Source organism: Idiotropiscis lumnitzeri, chromosome 6 (assembly GCF_059441095.1).
Source record: "Idiotropiscis lumnitzeri isolate Australia: NSW breed Sydney's pygmy pipehorse chromosome 6, RoL_Ilum_1.0, whole genome shotgun sequence".
Taxonomy (NCBI): Eukaryota; Metazoa; Chordata; class Actinopteri; order Syngnathiformes; family Syngnathidae; genus Idiotropiscis; species Idiotropiscis lumnitzeri.
Genome location: NC_142396.1, coordinates 726382 through 748976, shown reverse-complemented (window position 1 = coordinate 748976; position 22595 = coordinate 726382). Strand labels below are relative to the sequence as shown.

The following is a 22595-nucleotide window of genomic DNA, read 5'->3' as shown; positions in this document are numbered from 1 at the left end:
TGCTGGACCCCGGCGCCCGCTCTCGCCCCCGCCCAAGCCAGACCTATTTCTGCCCACCTCCATGAATGGAGGCTGGGAGGAGCTCCTGTTTGTTCATCTTTCCAGGAGAGGAGGAGGACAAGGAGTGTGCCTGAAACGGGATGGAGTGGAATTACACAGACCTCTGTATACTTTTGCACTGTGACCACAAAACTGCTGCTTCCGATTCCAAAAAATTGAATACTTTCATCACTTTTATTTATTTTTGAATGTTTTTCTTCTTGAGTGGCGCGTCTACTCTCCAACTTGCAAATGAAAAACTGGACTTTTTCCTATTCAAAGAGAAGTAAAAGTGTCTAGATTTTATTCTACATAGTTATATATTTTTAATTGAACCACACTCATCCATCCAAAATCTGTCATTCAAATATTCTCAGTCTCAGAAATCATACAAACAAAAAAAAAACACTCCTTTGAGCAAAGATGATTTCAGCCAAGGCTTTCTTGATTTATTTATTTTTTTTAATTTCCAGTGGGTGCTCTGGAGCCGTGGAAATTGACGCCACAACGGCCAGTTTGAGGCAAAATAACACGATTCTGTGTCTTTTCGGGCATGGCTTCTTGAGAATTTTTGGCACAAAATTGACTACCAAATTTCTTGTTGTATGGTGAAACTGGCTTTCAGTGACAGCCCCCTGAGCTAATTTTTGGGTGTGATCGCCATTTATCGATTAAAATTTTTAAACAGGACAAACACAGCAGAGGTATTTGGTGACTTTTTGAGTCAGGGAAAGCACTCTATATACTAAAGTAAAATGCTACACTAGTTAAACGAGTCCATAAAATGGAATAATAGAACGTAATCAAATATTGTATAATTTAATCTAACGAGTCCAACATGCTACAAACACCTCCAGCCGCAAGTGGGCGCTGGAGCAACTCCGCGTTCGCCGACACCGACGCCAAAGACGAATGAGAAAGCGTAGAAGAAGAAAAGGCGTCCTTTTTAAATGCTCCTTAACGGTCGTGTGGTAAAAGGCAACATATCAGAATTTAACTGTATCAGAAGCTAACGGTTTTTTTCTTTTTTAAAGGACATCTCGAGCTAAACGTACGTATTCGTGGCCTTTCTTGAACGCGGACGCGTTGCTAGGGTGAGCGAAGCATCAACAACAACAAAAGTGTTGCTAAAATCGGCCTCCTGTCTACTTTAAATGTCACGGAGGTCCTAAAAACTTTCAATGTAGTTTTTCATTTGATGTAAAAGTGAGCCAAGTAATCTAAAGGTGTTGTTGCGATGGTTGCACTCAAAGGGCGACCTCAAATCAAACGCAATGAAACGCTTGAGTAGGACGTTTAAGCATTCTAAGATTTGGCGTGAAAGTTCAGGATGAACCTCAACTAGACTAACTCCTAAACTTGTTTCGACTTGGTCTCATCTAATGACGTCAGTATGACAAGGGCATGACGAAGAGAACTGTACAGATATCAATTATATTTAAAGCAGGGCATGCATTCTCCGTGGAGAAAGTCCAATTACGTTCAGATGTAAAGCTTGCATTTAAGATTTGTCCTGAACAAGAAAGCCCATTACCCAATCTTGCAAACATTTTATTTCTCAATGTGGCAGCTTCAAGTTGTATTATCAATGCATTAACAAAAATGAATAAATGTTGTTGCTTAAGAATTCCAGCTGGCTCGACTTGTAGGCGACAATTCAATGGACAATCTGGACTTCTCTGAAGAGGAGATCCAGCAGGAGCTGGTGCTGCTGGGATACACCGATGTCCCAAAACACAGACTGCGAGAGTTCAAGCAAGGTGACTTCCACGTCTTATCCAGTGATGTCCAGCGCGTGTTGTTGGCACAAAGAGATGTTCGAAATTTAAGTTGTAAGCTGAAGCGATTGGGCCGTAATGGCAGAATTAATGTTTAATTTCAGGCTTGGGTCCTCAAGTCAAAATTTTATTAGAATTTTTTTATAATATAATGTAATATGCATTAGGGCTGTCAAAGTTAAGTTAAAGCATAAACTCTGGAGATTACTGGAAAAAAATGTCACACAGTTAAATATTTTAACCCGGTGAACTCAGTTTTATTTACTTAAAAAATAATTAGCATACTTTACAAAGCCAAACTCAAAGACTGTATCATATTAGCTGTACATGTTTAGCACATCTTCTCAGAACAAAACACCACGCTCAATTTGCCAGTGGTCCTTGCAAACTCACACTGCCGGAATGTGGTGCTTGTGGGCACAACTAAATGTATGTCATGTAAAAGTTTGGAAAATTGTTTGATAAATGCCAGTAAAGATGACTACGTTTGGATCATATTCAAGGGTAAAAAAATAAAATAAAATCTACTTCATATTTGGTGATTTTTACATTCATTCCAAGATATTATTCAAGTAAATATCTGTTGCAAGCTTCACGAAAAATTGTAGTTGAAAAATGTGATTAATCGCAATTAGGGATATTTTTTTTTTTTATAAAATAAAAAATCATCAGGATACAAAATGTAATGAATCTTTGGCCAAGCCTCACGAAGGTGATCGATCGACTGAAATTCAAGAAAGCCAAGTGACGTTTTGTGTGCGTTCAAAATGCGTGACTGTCCAACTCATGAGAATGATCTTATCAGATCTGGAACATCTGATTCAAAATGGCGCTCGGCCCAACGTGCCCATCATGTGTGCCGACGACAAGGGAGAGCCCAGACCTCCCGCTTTCACCAAGGAGAAAGGTTTGTCTGCACACATGTGACGTGCCATCTGCCTTTTGTGTGAACGTGACGCGTTGGTGCGCATATGTCATCAGGCCACACGTTTGTCGTGTCTTCCAGTGAGTCCGCGTGATGTGGCCACATCTCCCGGAAGCTTTTTTCTACACGACGAGCAACGTGATACACAGGTGAGACGTTGGCGATGTGGGGAATTCACGTGCCATTCACAAGCTGTGATGTCATTTTCCGTTGACAGCCCCCCGAGATGGATTTAAAAACGGCCTTTCTAAACTAGTTTTCGGAACATGGAAGATATTGTCTTGGAAATTTTGGACTTGACTTCCCCTTGAGTGCTTTAAAGCACTTCTGCGGTTTTAAAACATGATTGGGGTTCTGAGTTTAGGTTTAAAGCACGCTTAGGATTCCCAGCGAGGGTTTTAAAATGACGGTATGAATGAAAGGAAGACCATTTACCTGTTTTACAATACTTTGTCCTATTGCATTTGTTTGCCTTTAAAATAAAGAGATAAATGGCAAAAAATACTGCATTTTTTGGGGATGGTAACTGCGCCTTAATCGCAGGAAAAAAAGGGAATGTACAAATGTCACTTTTTTTTCTTTATTTACTGTTGTAGTGTAGGTAAAAAAAAGATGGCAAGAAATTGGACAGTTTTATATATATATATATATATATTTTTTTTTTTAATCAAAGGCCAAATAGAATATTAATGGTTGGGTTCTAATTTCCACACATTGTTCTGCAAGTGTTTTATCAAATATTGTTTCTCGTGTCAAACGTATATCAATTCCTGCGTGTCAGGTTCTGAGTCAGCATTCCAATAAAGATGGAGTGCTGCGGCGGGGCCACGAGGACACGTCGGAGAGTTTCCACTGCACCCCAGCTCACACGTTGGTAGCGGACCCCCGCGGCAGCCACTTCATCAAAAGGAAAGTCCTGAGGTGTGCTTTGATAAGAATAATCATGCAAATGATCCTGACATCTGCCTGCGGCTCAAGGCTTCTTTCGCTTGTCGACGAGCAGGAAGCGTGAAGGACAAACGCTGGTCTGTGATGAATCCATCTACAGCCAACAATCTGGTAACTTTTTTGACTCGTTTCAACATGCTGCACTCACGGCTCATTTCGAAGATTCGAATCACAACCTCAACAATTGGCAATTGTTGTTACGACAGCATTGGAGCTCTTAAAGCGTGTACCTAATCAAGGGTCCACTGAGGGAACAGAAAAAAAAACATATCTCAGTATGGAACGGCTTTAAACTAAAGAAACGTTTTCGTTTTCAGTTTTTGGGCGGAATAGCGCTTGTCGGTCGGTTGTTGCCATGACGACGTGAGAGGCCAACAGTGAAGTAAAGACAAAGGCATTAATGCGCCGCCCGGCTGGGCTTTGACTGACTGCTTGACAAACGCATACTGAGGTGGGAGTGCTGACATTCAAACATTCCGCTTTTGGATTCCAATGGCAAAATTTGGATTTGGCGAGCCGGTTTGTACCTCAATTCGAGGCACCGCCAATTTGTGCACAGGATTGCATCCCAAGTTTGTTTTAGAAAAAGCCGCCACATATGTCAAAATGCATGAAATGAAATGTGTTAATCATTTACTTGGAATAGAATTTGTTGAGCTCCCAACACAGCAAAAGCACATGTGTAATCCTCCGGGTGTCCTGTCGGTGGCGCCCCGATCCTTGAATGCTGATATTCTTGCGGCTAATCAGCTTAGCGGCGTCTTAAGAGCGCTCAAGACGACCGTCTTCATCTCGTCCTCCTCTCGGCCACTCTGCGAAAGGACGACATGTACCGAATGTGGCGGGACCTTGACGAGAGCTCCCCGAGCCCGTCCTTTTGGTCCAGCGAGGACGAGCGAGTGGGCGACGAAGATGACGGTTCGCAGGGCCCGGCCGGAGAAGACGCCAGTGACGAAGACGAAGTTTCGAAGAAGGTCCAAATTGGAGACGACGGCAGCGAACAAAATGCCAGCAACGAAGCCAGCGGGAGTGACGAAGAAGACACCTGCAGCGACGGCGCCTCCATGGCGACATCCGCTTACGGCACCTTGAAACCCGAAGATCGGCCCGCGGGCCAAGATGAACATTCACAAATGAGAGACGATGAAGATGACGCCGGCTCACGAGACAGCTTTTATGATGATGTCACACGAGCGTCTGAAGACGGCGACACCGTCGGCGTTCTCCGTGAAGACCAGAAGGAACAAGAGAAGTCGCAGTCTCACTGGGATCGAAACACTGACGCCACGAGTCAGGAACAAGCGATGAAACCAGAGAAGGACCTTTGTCATCTCCTCCGAGACACTCGGGATGAAGATGATGAGAAGAAACCAGAGAGGGATTTTGACTCTTTCTATGAAATGCACCCCGACGCCACGAGTGCAAACATTCCTCCTGAAGAAAAAAAGCGAGCAGCCACGTGTCGAAATGCTCACCAGCTGGACACCAGAAGAGAAGCTGACAAAAAGAAAGCAGAGAAGCGGCGGACTCACCGTGATTCCGTCCACATCCTGACTGATGATCTGTGCCCTGACAGCAAAAAGGAAACCGGTTTTCCTCCTTTGGATGACGAGAAGAAATCAGAGGAAGACCAGCGGCGTCATCGCCATCTGCACCCTGACGGAAGGCGGCAGCGTGTTCTTTGTCAGGACGCCAAGAACCACCAGTTTGTGAATGACGACGTTGCTCACAAAGACCAGAAGACCGAGAACCAGCCTCACCTTGACGACACCATTGAAGAATTTCAGAGGAAACCTGACGAGTGTTGCCATGACAACAGGATTGAGGCTAAGACCACGCTAGATGACAACCTCCATGAGACCAAGAAACATCACCACGTTCCTCCCGGAGAAAAGAACCGGCAGCCTCACCGCGACACCGCGAGCGACAATGAGACGAGCGGACACGGACGTGACTGTGACGAGGTTAAAGCGGTGAGCGGTCTTCTGGACGGTGAAGGCGAAGAGCACGTCGCCAACCGCAACAATAACTGCGGCGGTCTGGAGGATGTCAAGTTGGTTAACTCGAACGCAGACCTTGTCCACTTTGAGTCGGACGGAAACCTCAGACACCGGGGTACGCGTGACATCGCCGCGATGTCATCATCCGCTCGTTGTCATTTGATCGGCGACCGATTCGGGTCTGTTTGCCGGATCCGCGAGGCAACGTCGGCTTCTTTGGTCGACGCCTCCTCATCTTTCATGTTCCGCAGATTGCTCCAGTTTGCTGCCGGACCGTCTCTCGGAGCTGCGCTTACGCGAGGCGGAAAACGACAAAGCCAGCGTCGTGAGTGACGCTATGGAGGGCGTCTCCCTCAGCACCTTTGGGTCCTTCTCCACGCGCTCGGTACGTTTCTGAAGAAATGGCCATGAAATAGTTGTGCGCTGTCTAAAAGCTGCTGTTGTTTGCTTCCAGACGCGATCAAGAAGCGAGAGCGACTTCCGCACGAAACCCAAATCCTGTGAGTTCGCTGCTCGTTCAAGTAGAAAACCAAATGAAAAAGAAGCGGATCCATATTTGGTTGCATTCGTTCAATTTAAGGTTGTGAAATGCATAGCTGGGCTCGAAAAGTTATTGTTTTACTGTCATTTTTTACTGCGGGGAGGCCGGCCGCTGTTTTCTTTTTTTTTTTTTTATAGAAATAAACATTTATATGAGGGCACTTTTTTTTTTTTTTTTTAAAGAAATGATCAGCGTTTTTTTTTTTTTTTTTGCCACATTAGAGTTTATTCAAAGTACTTTTTTGGGATACCTGGCGTGGCCTAGTGTTCCCCAGCACTGGTCTAGCTGCGAGTTAACCAAAACAGATTTTTTTTTTATCAATCACTAATGCACAGTTCAAATTAATTTTTCTTTCCATCTCAATTTAGAACGTTTCTGCGCCGTGATGCACAGTTTTAAAAATCACAGTGGCGGCTGGCTTAACTTCGTGTGGAGGCTGGCCTGATTGCAGTGATTTACTGACGTCATCAGCAGTTTGGATTCGGGCTGGGCGATATGACCTTAAACCAATATTGCGATAAATTGAACAATTTTGCCTCAATAACGATAAATGCACGATAAATTCCCCCTGACTAGGGTTAGGGTTGGGGTCTCCAACTAGGGTTCAGATGGGTGGAGTCACGTGACTACACGCGCTGTAGCCGTCTTAAAGGGGTATGAACATTGCCGCAGACAGAAAAGACTTTTTTCTCTTTTTTTTTTTTAAACACCGAATTTACTGACATGGGCAAAATGTAATAAATTTCGGTTTATTGCCCAGCCCTAGTTTGGATGTTAGCAATCGCTTGCTTGTGTTTATTCAATACAATGCCGTTTCAGTCATCCGCCCGGTCATGACGCAGCAGACGATCAAGAAGATGGACCCGGTAGCCAGGTGAGACCTCAAGACTCCTCGTGATTCAAAACAAAAGACGGGAAACTTTGTGGGCCCGGCAGGTATTTCCAATACAAGAAGCTGTGGGATGAATTCAAGCTCCCCGGAGAGCAAGATCACCGGGAACTCCGCTGGGAAATCAGGGTAGGATGGGTTTTTTTTTCTCAATTTCTTTCTTCTTATTTCAACTGCACTTCCCAATGAATGTCACAATTGTTTCCGTGTGATTGCAGGAGCGACTCGCCTACCAGCCGCCGGCCGTAAGTAAAAAGCCGCTTTTCACATGGCAGACGGTTACTAAAGCCGGTGGTTCTAAAACTGTATCATCAAACAATTCAGAGAAGCCTGACGCAGGTTTTGTGTTACAGCCAAAAGCTCGTCGGAGTTTGGTGGCCAACAGCTACGTGGTCCCTACGGACAAAAAGCGATCGGCTCTGCGCTGGGAAGTCCGCAACCTCATGGCGCACCCCCATCTACCACACAAGTTCACTTGCCGCTTTTGAAGCACCTGCAATCTTTTTTTTCTTTCAAGAGACAAGCAGCAACATAAGAACTGGAAAATGAAGTGCCAACTTGCAGGAACAAAAAGAGGCGCAAGGATTTCGTCCCACCTCAAAAGTTCACCAAGTGATAAAGGGATCGAAATGAGACAACCAATCAGGACAACAATGCACTGGGACAAGAACTGAGACAAATGCCGGGCTTGACCAGTTCAAAAATCAATCTTAGGACCTGTTCACATCTTTTATCTTTTTTTCCTGTGACACACAAGAACATTCTGGAAAATAGTTCCACTTTATCAAATAAAATTTATGGCCTCTATCGTTTTCTTTGTGACATTAGTTCCAGCAGTAACAAGCATGAAGATGCAGGAACAGGAAGTGAAAAAGGAGATTTGACACTGGTGTGGCAAATACATTTTTTATGGGAACTTCCAAACAAAAAAAAAACAAAACTTTTTTTTAATATATAATTGTTGTGACTTTTATTATTCAACACACACGCATGCACACACACACACACACCAGATCAAGGCGGAAGTTCAGGGCAAGTCAGCGTAGGGCAATTTAAACGGGTAGAGCGGTGTGTAGCGCTGGTCGTGCCAAAGCAGTTTGTCTTCCAGGAAGCGCAACGTCTCCAGCGTGAGCACCAAACCTTCGTGCTTCAGAAGGCTGTGCACATTCAGACCTGTGCCGGTAAAAAGAGAGCAACAAAATCAACCGCTTCCTGTCGCCCTACCACGTGAGGCAACTATGGCTAAAGTTGATTGAACACAGGACAAAGGAAACGCACTGGCAACTGTCCTTCCATTTCCTTGCTCCAACCAGGACATTATTTCATATTGATTATGATAGTTACCAGTTTAGCACGTCAGAATTATAGGCAAAAATGATGCTCATCGTTTTTGAAAGTGTAAGCAAATGACGTCCTATTTTCAAACAAAGATTATCAGTCTGCCTTTATGGAGCTTTACGCGTACATCTTACGATATTTACAGCTGAGAGGCTGAATTTCCAAGAATATGGACAACATTAAGTTAAACAAGGTGTCTAAATAGAAATCAAATGATCAAAATCGGATTAGCTTCAGGTTGTTGGCCAGTGAGATGAAGTGCCAAGCAGACGACTGAGGTAAAAAAATAAAACACGTCAGCGCAACAAGTGAGTAGGTAAGATTGAAGACCTAAAACAACCCCAAGCAGGAACTGGAACAAGTCAGGGGTGAAGTGACAACATGGAAGCAAGCTATCTCACCGAGCGCCGGAACGAGGTTGACGGTCTTGAGGGTGGCCGTGGCCTGCGTGATGTTGTCGGGAAAGTGGTCACCTCTGAAGAAAGACACACAAGAACAAAACAACACAAGAACCTCAAAAGGGCAGAAAACAGCAGGAACAACTACAGACGAAGGTCGGACCAACGACAATGTTGGATAATCATCAGAAACATGACAAAAAAGCGTCGGCTCAGCTGTCTGTGATGATGGTGATCAATTTTCACTTGATCGATGATCAGCTGAAAACTTATTCACAAGCTTATTCTCGAACATGGCGGAAACATGCGCGATTACAAGCAGACGGTCGGTCGCCTTTCCCTGCTCTACTTCTCTTTTTTCCTACTTTGGTTGCAACGTTGAGTAAAAAATATTGAATTTGCAGTACTACTTTTGATACTCACTCTAGTTGCTTTCATTTTCAGTTTCAAAGCAAAAAAAAAAAAAAAGCTCTGGCATCGTGATTAGAGAGATTTTTTTTTTTTCATCCAGGGCCAATACCGCTAATTAGAAGTCAAGGAAGTTCGGTATAAAATTTGGAGCTAATTATTATTTTCTTAATTATCATAAAATTGATTATTATTAATTTTTGGGGAAAATATTTGTCCCGGAAAATTTGATACAAATTCAAACACTTAACTTTGTTTAATATACATAACATACCAGCTAGCCCGCCATCTAGTGATCGTCAAAAAGAAATTCAGAATGAGCCAAAAGTTGAGAAGTCCGGCCGAGGAATGACGGAAGATCTGAAGAACATCAGAGCAATCCAGAACAACACCTACACGTCGACGATGAGCAACGACTCCTCCCAGTTTTTGAGTCTGATGGAGTCCAGCAGGTCCCGCGAGTCCGGACTCGGAATGTTGAGCGAGTCTACGACATGAAGAAAACCCTGGATAGACAAAAGGAAGGACGCCAGACCACAACACGGCTTGAATTTGGATCATTTCTCATCATTCCCGACACGTGACCTACCTGGGCCACCTTGGAGCTCAGGGCCACCTTGAGCCCCAGCACGCGCACTTTCATGGGCAGCATGTAGTAATAACTGGTGGGGCCCCGGGGGCCGTGGGACACGCCCCCTGATGACATCATACCACATCAGAATCGCAAGGCCGTAGAAAAATCCACCCGAATGCGGGCTCACCTCCCCTCCAAAGTGGCGAGCGTATGCTGCCATGGCGAGCGCGACCGCTGCCTTTCTGCTTCCACGGTTTCCGACCGCCGCCACGCACCTCCGACCTCACCTTGGTATTGGCGTGACTCTATCACGTACACGCACACACACGCGCACACACACTTGTGTTCATCACGGGAACAGGAGGCAAAATCATGTAACAACAAGGAATGACACAACTACATGCGGCAACAGGAAAAGCGCTCAGAAGTTAGGTGAAAAACAATAACAGAAAAGGAGACGACACCCAGAAAATGAGCTGGGAGCACGCAGGAACAGGAAGTGAGGAAAACCTGTAAGGGCAGAAAATTAGACTACTACACGCAGGAACAGGAATTGAGCTGTAGTGAGCCACGACGACGCGGGAACAGGCGGCGAGATGACAGCTTACGATGCGCTTGAAGTTCCTCTGCCACACTTCAACGCTGTGCAGGATGTCCAGTCTTGCCAGAAACAAAAATGCTCACGTCACAATTGACATTTTGGTGTTTCTGCTCGACTGTGACCCGGCGGCCAACCTGGGGGGGACGGCGAAGACGTCGGGATGCAACTCAGCCAAGCCCATCGGGTCGCCGCCTTGTCCCTCCAGAGCGTCCACCCACAGCCGCACGGCGCTTCGGTGGGCGGGAATCTCAGCGTTGCAACGCCGCAGGATGGGCAACGTAGAATCCGGCGGGGGAGGAGGGCGCTCTAAGCCAGGAAATAACATTCACTCACGAGACAAACGTTCAGCCTTTGGTAAGGGTTCCGACTCACTGGTTGTCGGCGGGTCTCGCAGGTTGGCGGGCAGCAGCAAGTTGGGCGGAAGAACGTTTTCAGCAGCCAGCGATGACGCACACTTGAAACAACAACATGTAGTTAACACTCGAGCTATGCGATACATTTCACAGATTTGAAACGTTCATCATGCCAAATGATCCTCCATCGTCAGATTGACCGCATCTTCAGAACTGACTGGAGTGCTGAATGTTTGTTTCGCAACTAACTAACCTTGTGAACATTTAGTGACATCAAATCAATTGACTATTTTGATCAAATGATTTGTGTTTTTTTTTTAAGTATATACTTTTGTGTAATAATCTTACACTAAAAGAGGTCCATCTGGATTTATTGAAACCCAGGTTTAACGGGCTGTTTAATAATTGACCGCCAGCCAGTGAGATCAGAAATATTAAACAAATCCTGTCATTTCTTTTCCTGCGCTCAGTCCTAATCCTTTCCTGAATGAATTCGATGCTACTTGAATGTTACTTAAAGCGCGGTGTTGTACTCATTTTAATTTACTTCCCTTTACTGTATTCCTTGAAAAGTGGTTGTACGACCAGATATTTTAAATTATTTGACAACCACTTTTAAAACTCGTTTGAAGAGACATTTTTATTTTCTTAAGCTTTCGACTCAACACGAGACTGTTCTGCTGTTTTTCTGGTATCAATTCTATATTTGTTTATGTGTTTTAATTTCTGTCCTGATTTACTGCAAATGTTTATATTACATCATATGGAAAGTTTTGTCACGGCTCCAGATGCGGTGAAATGCGCGATAGAAATAAAGTCGTATTGTATTGTACGTATTCACACACATACCCACCGTAGTCGCGATAAAAAAAAATAATCGCCAAAATGAACTCACTTGTTTTGCGGCTCCTTTCCTGCACAGCCGCAGAGAAAAACGTAAAAACATATTTGTAGGTGTTTTGTGGTAGATGAGAACGGAAAACAGGAAGAAAAAGAACAGGGTCACTTGGAACGTCCACCTGCCTTGCAGTGCTTGGCAACTGCTGGTCGGTCGCGCTTTGATGTCGTCACAAGAGCCATCTCGCGAGAGCTGGATGAAGAAAAACGTCAACATAACTTCTATCTGCTTTAAAAACATCTTTTTATAAACATTTGCACATCCTACAAAAAAATTTATAAAACCACATCTGTAACAGTGCAGTGAATAAATAATGCACAAACTTCTAACTGCTTTACCGACGTTTAGTCGCTGAATGATGTCATTATATTACAGTTAAATGAAGCAAACGTTTCTCTCATGGCTCAAGTCTGTCTTTCTATCAACTTAAAAAATAATTATGACAAGTCCTGTTGGAATGCCTGCGACAACAAACGTGTTTAAACATTTTTTTCTTTAAAGCCTAACAAAAAGTTGTTTGTCAGTCCCCTGACACTATGTGCGGAAACCAAACTTTTGTCGAAATGTGATAGACTAATGAGACGCGAAAAACGGCATGTTTGTGCAACCATTAACATTACGACATTAAACAGCGCAAGAATAATCACATATTTTATATATATATATATATCTATATATATCATTTGATCATTTTTTATAGCAAAGGAAAGGAAAATAACGTTAAAATTGCATATTTTCACATCATTTTATGAGCCACATTTACAATTACAGCATAGACAAGATAAATATATACTCGTTTAATACACACACTTCATTGATCATAAAGAAAAAAGGGAGTCAAGTAAAAAGTCAAGTTAAATACCTCCGTCATTCCAATCCAGTCAGTATGTACAGGCAGGGTGCAAAACTAAGCTTTGATTTTGAAAACAAACAAGTGGCACAATTAACAAACAACAAACAAATGGCCATTAAGACCAACTTTTATGGGTTTGAATTGCTGGCATTTATTATGTTGACCTGGAAGTTTCATGACTACACTCAAACCCACTTTGACACACATGTCCTTTTTGTTAGATTAAAGAAAGGAAAGACAAAAGACAACAAAAGTGCACAAGAAGAAAAAAAAAGGACAGAAGATTGTTAAAACAAAATGAGAGAAAAACATGAACAGGAAGCTCAAAATGTCATGACGACATTCAAAAGAACATGATAGGAATAACAGAAGAACAACACAAGACTTTTTGCGTTCGACAGTAAACTCGTAATATTGCACAGTTCCAAACAAACAAGAATAGACAAGAAGCATCCAGTGGAACAGAGCTCGCCTTTCGTTGACTCTTACTTGTTCTGTCCAGATTTTGCGGCAGCCCGACTAAACGAGGTTGGAGAACAGGAACGTGGAGCCTTTCAGCTGGTCTTGATCGGGGACTTCGAGGTTGACGTCACCGGCGCCAAAGTTAAGGCCCCCAAGCGTGCTGTACTTTTGCTTCGGTTCATTCTCGCTTTCTTCCAATGTGGGAAAAACAGTCACTAAGTATCCGTCCGAGGTATCGGGTGCTCTTTTCTGAGAATACGACCAGCGGCCATCATTTAAAGTGTGAGCGGCCTTCACAGCGTGATTCGGATGCAAGATGGCGTCTGCGTTGAGTGAGGTGCCGCTGAGGCGGGGGCCCCTCAGGTCTGCCGCCCCCGCCCTGGAGGTCGAGGGCAGCTGGAGGTCCAGGTCGGACTCTCTGCCTCTGGGGATGTGGTACTTCCCGGTGAAGTCATCAATGTTGAGGTCCGAACGTGTAAAATCCACGTAGCGACCCAAGTCGGCATCCATAGAGGCCCTGGACCTTCCCACAAAGCGAGAATGGCTCAAGTCCTGGTCCAAGTCGAGTCCGGGCAGTGGCACACCCGAGCCACCGTGCAACAATTTCCTGAAGTTGCGCGTCGAGTTGTCCACATCGAGGTCTGGAGTTCTGAGCTTGGCATTGCTTCCTGACAGACTCACATCCGGTCCGTTGAGGTCAATGTCATCCATGTCTAAATACGGCATTGTTGGCTTCAAATTTGGACCTCTCTCATCGGGGAAACTGAAGTCTGGACCCTGCACACCTCCGTTCAGGTCTGTGTCAAACCCTTTCGCCATCTTCACGTGAGGCTTTCGGTATTTTGCGTCTGGGGCGTTCCAGTCCGTCCTCGGGGCTCTGAGGTCCATGTTTGGCAGGTCTGCTTTTGGGCTGTCCCACGATCCTTTGACTTTTGGTGCTTTGACATTGGCATCCACATTGGGTCCTTTGAGCTTTCCATTATATTTTGGTGATCTTACATTTGGTCCAGACAACTCCACATCTGGCACTTTCAAATGCGGCTTCCTGTATTTGCCCGACGGTCTTCCGAAATCCACGTCTGGCGCATCAATATCAAATTCTGGACCATCGATGTCTGGTCCGTTCACTGCTGGCAGATTGACTTTGGGTAGTTTTACTTTGGGCATTTTCATTTTTGCTCTCGGTGAACCAATGTTGATATCGGGACCGTTGACGTCGAGTCCGCCTTTGAATTTTGGTGCTTTCAGGTTTAAGTCTGGAGCCTTGACGTCCAAGTCTGGAGCGTTCAGGTTTGGTTTCTTGAGTTTCCCACCGATATCGAGATCCAAGTTTGGTTTTGTACCTTTGAGGTTGACAGCAGGAGCGTTGATGTCCAGATCTGGAGCATCTAGATCAACATCCAGGTCTGGACTTTTAAGGCTCGGACGCTTCAATTTGGGCATCCTCAGCTTGGGAAACTTAAATTTAGTTTTCGGTGACCCAATGTTGATGTCTGGAGTTTTCAGATCTAATTTAGGGGCTTTAAGGTCCGCGTTGGATAAATCCAAATCCGGACCGTCAATGCCACCTTTTATTTTTGGAGCTTTCAGATTAAGATCTGGACCGTTCAGATCCGGCAAGTCCAAATTTGGCCCTTCGAGGTCTAGTTTGGGACTTTTGAAATCGAGTTTTGGCATTTTCAGATCTGGTGCGTTAAATCCACCACGGAGATTAGGACCACTAAGGTCCAGGTTGGGAGAGTTAAGATCCAGATTGGGACCATTTATCTCCGGACCATCGAAATCAAAATCTGGCATGTCCAAGTTTGGCTTTTTCAACTTTCCATCAACTTTTGGCATCCCTAAATCAGCGTTGGGACCTTTGAGTTTTAATGTGGGTGCATTGATGTCCATGTCCAGACCATCTAATTCTGCATCTATGTCAGGACCTTTAAGGCTAGGACGGCCAAATTTAAGCTTCTTTAATTTGGGCATCTTCAGTTTTGCCTTTGGTGAACCCATGTTGATATCAGGATTTTTCACATTTAACTTGGGACCTTTAAGATTTGCATTAGGCAAGTCCAAGTCAGGGCCATTCATGCCACCTTTTATCTTTGGAGCTTTCAGGTTCAGGTCTGGGCCCTGAAGATCAGGCAAATCCAAGTTTGGACTTTTGACGTCCAGTGTCGGGGTCTTAAGATCAACATGAGGCGTTTTCAGATCCGGTGCATTTATTCCGCCATAGAATTTAGGACCATTGAGGTCCAGGTTAGGAAATTTAAGGTCTAGGTTGGGACCATCTATCTTCGGACCGTTGAGCTCAAAATCTGGCATGTTTAAGTTTGGCTTTTTCAACTTCCCATCAACGTTTGGCATCCCTAAATCAGCATCGGGACCTTTGAGTTTTAACGTTGGTGTGTCAATATCCATGTCCAGACCGTCAACGTCTGCGTCAAGGTCGGGACTTTTAAGGCTTGGACGCTTGAATTTTGGCATCTTCAATTTTGGAAACTTAAATTTGGTTTTTGGTGATCCAATGTTAACGTCTGGAGTTTTTAGATTGAACTTTGGCGCTTTAAGATCAGCATTGGGCAAGTCCAAGTCAGGGCCATGGATTCCCCCTTTTAACTTGGGAGCTTTCACGTTCAAGTCGGGGGCATCAGGCAGGTCCAAATTTGGGCTTTTGAGGTCCAGTGTGGGCGACTTAAGCCCGAGTTTAGGCATACTTAGATCTGGTGCATTTAACCCACCTCGGACGTCCAGCTGAGGAGACTTGAGGTCAAGGTTAGGACCACCGAGATCATAATCAGGCATCCCAAAATCAGCTTTGGGACCTTTGAGTTTTAATGTGGGTGCATTGATGTCCATGTCCAGACCATCCAAGTCTGCATCAATGGCAGGACCTTTTAGGCTTGGACGGCCAAATTTGGGAATCTTTATTTTGGGCTTGTTTACTTTGGCGTTTCGTAGGTCAACATCTGGTGAGTTCAAATCAAACTTGGGAGCTTTAAGCTTTGCGTCCCAGTCGGGCCCATCAATGCCGCCTTTAAACTTTGGAGCTTTCAGGTTCAGGTCTGGGCCATTTGGATCTGGCATGTTCAGTTCACCAGATGACAGGTCCAAATTTGGGCTTTTGAGGTCCAGTTTGGGGCCCTTGAGACCGAGTTTGGGCAATTTAAGATCAGGTGCACCTTGGAGATCAGGGCCGCTGATGTCCAAGTCAGGAGATCTGAGGTCCAGGTTAGGACCATTGAGATCATAACCCGGCATCTTCAAGTTTGCCCTTTTGAATTTTCCATCAATATCAACATCTGACACCCCGAAATCATCAACTCGGCCAGTTGTCGTCAGACCTTTGATGTGTGGCTTGGAAAGTCGGACATCCGGGCTCGAAATGTCCAAGCTAGGTAAATCCCCATCAAAGTCTGGAACCTCAACAGTTGGTAAACCAAACTTTGGCATGGAGAACTTCGGGGCTGAGTACTTCCCAGAGGAGACTTTGGAACGAACTGCTGGGGTCGGCATACTGACACTTTGGAGTTGAGGATTGGTCACCCTGAAATCATGTCTGATCTTAGGTGCTTTGACGTCAAAGTCACCTGAGGGGCCGTCCACGTTCAACGCGGACCCCTGAAGATCCAATTGGCCACTGCGACCTTTCTGATCCAGCTGGGGCGCATTCAATCTAGATGATGGTCCAGTCAGATTCATTGCGGGTGACATGTCATAACCATCCACATCAAATTCTGCATCTCCGTCAGAGAACATGTACGTTTGGAACTTCCTGTCGATGCCTTCAAGGCCCATCGCGGCGTCCACATCATCTCCGTTGTAATAAATTCCAGACCCGAGTTCAGCCTGCCCCCGATACAGACTGGTGTTCACCGACTGACCGCGACCGTTCAGCAGCTGTGGCACATGAACCCGTTTGCCCGCTTTGACCTGGCCAACGCCCAGAGGCGGGAGGTTCAGGTTGGCCCCGTGTGCGAATGCGCCCGACGCGTAGGCGGCGTGACTGGTCTCTGAGTCAGCGCTGTAACGTCTGACAAGCGTGTTGGGACTCAGGCGTCCAAAATCCACCCCCAGACGAGGTAAGTCCGAGTCTTGTTTGGTCTTGAGTTTGCCGGTGCGAGGGAGTGTCTGCACAAAGTCTCGCAGGCTGTCGCCATCAGACAAGTCCTTAGGCATGAAGCGCTTGATTTTGGCGTTGTAGAGCTTGCTGTAAGAATCGCGCAGCATCTGAGAACAAACAGACCAAAAGTCTTGTGTCACTACAACAGCAGTCGGTGGGGGCGATTAAGTTTGAGGTCAATTCAAGTTTGCTCTCAGAGATCAGCAAGCTGTCGCCTTCACGACTCACAAATTTGACATTTCTATCTGTAGCGCCCTAAGATGCCACAAGATAGCGCCAAAGTGCTTGCGAAGTAGCGATAGTTATTTTTACAGGTTGCGAAACGGAAACCTACTGGATGTGCCGGCGTCCTCGGCCTTTGATGGATTACTTTGAAAATCAAACCATATGTAATATTATTTTCTCGAGGAGATCTTGATTTGGAAATGCCGACGTTTTGGATTGCAGAGGGGATGTCAATCACGCACCCATTTTCGCTCTTCGCACAAAGGTTGTCGACTACGTTACCGTTTCAGGACTGACGGCAAACCGGTCGAGGTTGCCCACGCTCTTGCTCATGTTGTTCCTGGTGAGCACTTTGATTCTGTCATCGTAAGGTTCCATCAGCCTGAGGACGCCCATCACCTCCTCTTTGGTTAGTTGGTCAAACTTGATGGTCGCTCCAACCACTTCATCCCCTGAGCCAACACAAAGCCACATTAGTGTTGCATGTCACGGCTGCGCAAAAAACAAGAAGCCTCGATCCAAATCGGCTTCAAACGACAAAAGCTTACATGTGGTGTCTTTTGGCAACTCTGGAGATGATGTCTATGAAATTGGAGGTTGCTCGTGCAACGGGCTCCTGAGGCTGAATGTTCCAAAAATTTGCGAGCCCACATTTGAAGGTTTGTGCTTTGAGGCAACTTATGGAAAATTCACTCACGTGAAGCACCGACGAAAACCAAATCCTTGAAAATGTTATTTCGGTTTAGTGAGCAGATGTGATGTATGTGTTGCGTTTTGATTGTCAGTCACGACGTCATCTTGGCTGCAAAATGAAACGGCCAACAACGAATGGCATTCCAACCTTCCCTCAGCTCCTGATTCGCTCCATCGATGTCGTCGATGTTGGCAATGACCAACGCTCCACGCTCGGATTGCTCCAACGTCAGCGCGTCCGAGAGTCTGCGCCTACCGAAAAGGGACGCCTGCGCAACGGAGGGGGAGACCAACGCATATGTTACAACAAGAATTCCAAAAGGACTGACGTTGACTTTGGGAATATTTGTTACCATTGATCGTCAGAGATCTCGCTCACTCTGAAGAATGGACCTAGAGGACGACACAACAAATAGTTTCAACTCTTTCAGTGCAACCGTTGTCATTTTATCCCTCGTGTTTGCTTACGGGCCAATCTTTATTGAAAAATATTTTTGTGACTTTAAAATAGCGGAATACGAATGTTTGCTTTGGATCAGTTGGGCAAATTTGTTCGATGGAGTTCAGCAAAGTACGAGCTCTGTTCAATTTTCGGGATGGGTCTTTGAGAATTCTTCGTGAATTCTGTTACGACAGACGTTTGTCCACATTGGGCAGTTAAACTGCATGGTGCTTTTTTTCCCGCCGAACTTTCTCAGAGGTACGAGCAGGGAACTTTGGGCTTGCGTGTTGGGCTCTTTTTGGTGCAGCAACTTATGACGGACCAGTCCGTCCAATTAAAACGGGTGTCAGGGGACACATCTATTCCGAACGTTCCATGAGGTGGGACAGAGTGCGGAATGGCTAATTCAGATCAAAATGGCGACCTCTCTGTTCAATGTTGGACATGGGTCCTTGAGACTTTTAGGTGGGTCGTGTCCGATTTTGTGTTGATTGGTTAAACTGGCGTCGGCAGCATTTTTTTTCCTAGCGTTCTGGTGGCGCAACCGAGTGCGTTCTTTGCGGGGGAGTGTTGAGGGCCTCAAAAATCGAAACATTTTCATTCCAGTTTTCCGGCATGTCGAGAAAAGGCCTGGAAAGAAAAAAAGGAATTTCTTCACCTGAAAAAGAACTGAAACGTGTGTGAAGAAGTGAGCTGAAAAAAGAAAGGAGGCGTGCGTGCGTGCGTGCGTGCGTGCGTGTTCTATTTGTGCAAGTCAGCCACGTGGGAACGTTTGCCTTCGGCAGGAATGCGTGGTGGCGGAATGTCAGCGAGGAAAACGAGTTTATCGGGAGTGTCATGGCTTTTTGGGGCGTTTCCCGCCCCCGCCGGAGCTCAGTGGCACAATTGAAAGTATCTTCATTTGGATTGGTGTTCATTAAGTGGAGTATGTGCACAATGCGCCGCACAATCATGAAGGAACACGCCTCGTGGTCGGAGAAGAATCGCAAACATTTCTCCAGCCAGCAATCAACTCTTCATCGTGTCAATCAAGAGTTGAACGCGATCCGCTTTGGATACGTTTTTATCCTCGGCATTTGGTTCGATGGTGTACCTAATCAAGTGGCTGCTGAATGAATGACAAAAGTTTTGGGACACCTTGGAACGCCGTGGAATAAGCTTGAACCGACGAAAATGTCTTCAGTCGAATCGATGAAGGTCGCGAAACAAACAACTGATGTCTCCACGAATTCGCACCCTCTCATTTTGGGGGGTTTGTTTGTTTCACAGCAAAACAAAACACCCGTGACGTTAATTTGACACATTTTGCAAACAAGTTTCCGTCACAAGACGAATATCCTTAAGCGCGACGCTATCGTAAGAGAAAAACAGAACTGAGACTGGATTGGAAGTGATCCTCATCTCAAGAGTTGAGTGTGATGCGGCTGCACTTCCACTGCAAGGACAAAAGTAGTGGCACGGCGCCAGCCAGTCCAAATCAGAGTGCAAAGAGGAAGAGTCAAGGCTGGCAAACTAAATAACTCACCAACTAAACCCTGAATGGATTGCTTGAGAAGATCGACTTTGATACGAGAAGAGCGTGTTTGTTTTACAATCGGGAACTAGAAATTAGAAGAATAAAATATTGACAATAATTTCATCCAATTTTAAGGATAATGCCATACTGGCTTATATATTAAGTGTCATTGTTTTTTTTAGGTGAGGAGGTTATGTATCAAAAGTACGAGTGGTATCAGTATTGTTGATTACTGAAGAATTATCACAAATTTTCACCTATTATTCACTCAGGCGGGGACAAAATAAAAACATGTCAACTCGCTCAATCTCAGAGCGAGTCCAACCGTGATCCTTTTTTTTTTTTTTTTTTTTTTTTTTGCAAAAGATCGCAGCCAACATTTAAAAGAGGACATGAAATTGTAGCAGAAACAAAAGTGCGAATGCTCCATCAAAGCAGGTTGGAAAAGTTGCATTAAGTTGAGTTTTTGTTTACAAGCACAAACGTTGCCTTTTTCTCACTTTGCGCACACACTCAAAGTCACACAGAAACTCGTTCGCAAATAAGCACAAAGTACAACCCGAACGGCAAGCCTTGAAACGGATTTGCGAGCACACAACAACAAAATCAAAACTGACCTGATGCACCATCGACGTGTGTCTCCGGGAGTCCGTGTGTACGCGGGTGCGTGCGTGCGCGCGCGTGTGTGTGAGCGGGAATGCAGTGGAGAACAGCTGGAACACTTGAACACCTGAAAGAAGACTAACAGGTTACACACGTGACACATGGGTCACGCCCCTCACACACGCACACGTATGAACGCACTTCCCGGCGGGACACAAACTTGCTAGTGTACATTTGACACACGCGCGCACACACACCGCGTGATTCTTGTGTGTGCATTAGCGTGTCTGGCTACACGTGTGAGTGTTGTAGATATATGTATGTATATCGATGTGTGTGCGTATTTTTATGAAGTGCTTGTGTGTCTGAGTTTGAATTGTGTGTCTGGCCTAATGTGTAAAAATTGTGTCAATTAGTGTGTATGTGGCTGTGTGAGTTGTTGTTTTTTTTACTATATTGTGACTATAATTTTATTTGAGTGATTTTGTGTCATCGTGTATGCATATGCATACGTGTTTGTGTGTGGTCCTGAGTGTGCACTGTTCATTTGTGTGCGCGTGTGTCTTTGTGTATGTTTCTGTCTATGGCGTGTGTGTGTGCGTGCGGGGGTGGGCGTGTGCGTGTGTGTTTCCCATTGCCACACCCTGGCGGGTGATAATTGCGGGCGTTGACGGTGAGTCAGTTGCGTGCGTCCGACACACAAACGCTTACATAACTTGCTGTGAATTGTTGCCGTGGCGACAAGAACAGCAAGCAAGACTTCAATCGACACATCGGACGTTCCCTCAACACGTGAGCGTTTTGTGTTGAGCCGTCTTTCAAATTTGGTAGAAGTCGGGCTCAAATGAAACGTTCTTAAATTGGCAGCACCGAAAGCAAAATGGTGGACTTCCGGTGCCATTTCTGGATGTGGCTTTTTGTTTTTGTGGGGCTCCTTGTGATAAACCTGCCAACCAAATTTCATGTTGCTAAGTCACACTGGCTTCAGAGGCTGAATTTTATTTTTAAGTCAGGTGGCTGCGGAAAAAAACCAAACAAAAGAAAATTGTCAAAATGACAAAAAGTGTCTTGTCTAAAGTAAAATTGAAGACTTGATGTCTTTTGAGACTTTTTTTGTGGGTCTCCTCGTGATGGACATACCTACCTAGACAGTCACGATGACTTCTGCGTCTTAATTGCCAAGAAAAGAAATTGAAATAATAATAAAAAATAAAGAGTTGACTTTGAACACGACTGAGATTGAGGACTAACATATCACGTCAAGAAGCTTTATGTGTGCACAAGAAATAGTCGTTTTTTGTTTTGTTTTTAAATTAAACACAGTACAAATAAGTGAGACACTTCACAAGGTCATTCAGTGACTGTCGCAATATTTTCCAAAAGGTGACTGGCAACAAATGTGATTTACCCCCCCCCCCTTTTTTTTTTGTGGTACAATTGGCAATGTGGAGAATTTAACCACACCCGCACCATAAAGCAAATGCACGTAAACATTTTCCCTAGTTGGAGGAAAACATTTCACATTACATTTGAATTCAAGTAGCCCAAACACAAACACTGCAGCTCTGCTTACCTTTGAGTATTTCTTTCACGTTGCAGTCCGGCAGTTCGACTCTTGAAAGTGACTCTGGATATGCAGCCAGCCCAGCTCCCAAATCATGGTTGGAGACACTGTCGCAGGGCGGGATGATGCAAATGATGTCACAAAACTAATATTTGTTTTCTCTCTACACACACAGAAATAAAAAAAAAAATCACTTTCACACAAAAATGACAGTGCCTTTCAAATCCCTTCAAGTGAAGTGTTCCAACATGATTCACATTTCCTTTCCCACAGATGAGGCAACTCACCACTCCTTGTTTGTACTTTGTGCTTATCAGCCGGCATGGTTCAAGACAGGAAGTTTTGGCGTCACCATGGCAACGCCAAGCTAAAACAGCACCCGTGTGGCATTTGCGTGCGACAAGAATTGACTTAACGAAAACAACACCGTCGTGTG

At 45.0% G+C, this 22595-nt stretch overlaps 3 protein-coding genes across 6 annotated transcripts; 1 reads left to right on the top strand and 2 right to left on the bottom strand.

Annotated features, from left to right (window-relative positions):
- Positions 1-926: 926 nt before the first annotated feature.
- On the top strand, positions 927-7927 carry LOC148334397 (centriolar and ciliogenesis-associated protein HYLS1-like). 4 transcript variants are annotated; one of them, XM_088299382.1, is made up of 12 exons: positions 927-1090; positions 1665-1799; positions 2623-2724; positions 2824-2891; positions 3524-3663; positions 3746-3801; positions 5942-6075; positions 6145-6190; positions 7051-7105; positions 7168-7249; positions 7339-7365; positions 7474-7927. In XM_088299382.1, the coding sequence occupies exons 2-12, from the start codon at positions 1700-1702 to the stop codon at positions 7606-7608; spliced, it is 945 nt and encodes a 314-aa protein (XP_088155508.1). In that variant the 5' UTR covers positions 927-1090; positions 1665-1699; the 3' UTR covers positions 7609-7927. The 4 variants fall into 4 exon arrangements, 3 of the variants coding, with proteins under 3 accessions (XP_088155508.1, XP_088155509.1, XP_088155510.1); XM_088299383.1 differs by having other exon boundaries at positions 946-1133; XM_088299384.1 differs by lacking the exon at positions 927-1090 and having other exon boundaries at positions 2799-2891.
- Positions 7928-8016: 89 nt separating this feature from the next.
- On the bottom strand, positions 8017-11877 carry LOC148334396 (large ribosomal subunit protein uL4m-like). The gene is made up of 9 exons (XM_088299385.1): positions 11688-11877; positions 10812-10893; positions 10574-10745; positions 10447-10498; positions 10026-10143; positions 9854-9960; positions 9661-9770; positions 8860-8933; positions 8017-8293 (listed from the first exon to the last, which is right to left on the bottom strand). The coding sequence occupies exons 1-9, from the start codon at positions 11736-11738 to the stop codon at positions 8148-8150; spliced, it is 912 nt and encodes a 303-aa protein (XP_088155511.1). The 5' UTR covers positions 11739-11877; the 3' UTR covers positions 8017-8147.
- Positions 11878-12421: 544 nt separating this feature from the next.
- Positions 12422-22434, bottom strand: LOC148334395 (uncharacterized). Its single transcript, XM_088299668.1, has 6 exons — positions 22169-22434; positions 20610-20722; positions 18388-18427; positions 18183-18303; positions 17624-17793; positions 12422-17223 (listed from the first exon to the last, which is right to left on the bottom strand). The coding sequence occupies exons 3-6, from the start codon at positions 18388-18390 to the stop codon at positions 13063-13065; spliced, it is 4455 nt and encodes a 1484-aa protein (XP_088155794.1). The 5' UTR covers positions 18391-18427; positions 20610-20722; positions 22169-22434; the 3' UTR covers positions 12422-13062.
- Positions 22435-22595: the final 161 nt, after the last annotated feature.

Excerpts from the sequence above, each read along its gene's own strand:
- LOC148334397 (XM_088299382.1), top strand. The coding sequence starts at position 1,700 with ATGGACAATCTGGACTTCTCTGAAGAGGAGATCCAGCAGGAGCTGGTG. Across the intron at positions 2,725-2,823 it reads CGCTTTCACCAAGGAGAAAG|TGAGTCCGCGTGATGTGGCC; the intron begins GTTTGTCTGCAC and ends CGTGTCTTCCAG. Across the intron at positions 6,191-7,050 it reads CCGCACGAAACCCAAATCCT|TCATCCGCCCGGTCATGACG; the intron begins GTGAGTTCGCTG and ends ATGCCGTTTCAG.
- LOC148334396 (XM_088299385.1), bottom strand. The coding sequence starts at position 11,738 with ATGTTTTTACGTTTTTCTCTGCGGCTGTGCAGGAAAGGAGCCGCAAAA. Across the intron at positions 10,746-10,811 it reads GCGAGACCCGCCGACAACCA|AGCGCCCTCCTCCCCCGCCG; the intron begins GTGAGTCGGAAC and ends TTCCTGGCTTAG. Across the intron at positions 10,144-10,446 it reads AGAGGAACTTCAAGCGCATC|AGTCACGCCAATACCAAGGT; the intron begins GTAAGCTGTCAT and ends TGTACGTGATAG.
- LOC148334395 (XM_088299668.1), bottom strand. Across the intron at positions 17,794-18,182 it reads GAATCAGGAGCTGAGGGAAG|GGGATGAAGTGGTTGGAGCG; the intron begins GTTGGAATGCCA and ends GTGTTGGCTCAG. Across the intron at positions 17,224-17,623 it reads TTGCCGTCAGTCCTGAAACG|ATGCTGCGCGATTCTTACAG; the intron begins GTAACGTAGTCG and ends GTTTGTTCTCAG.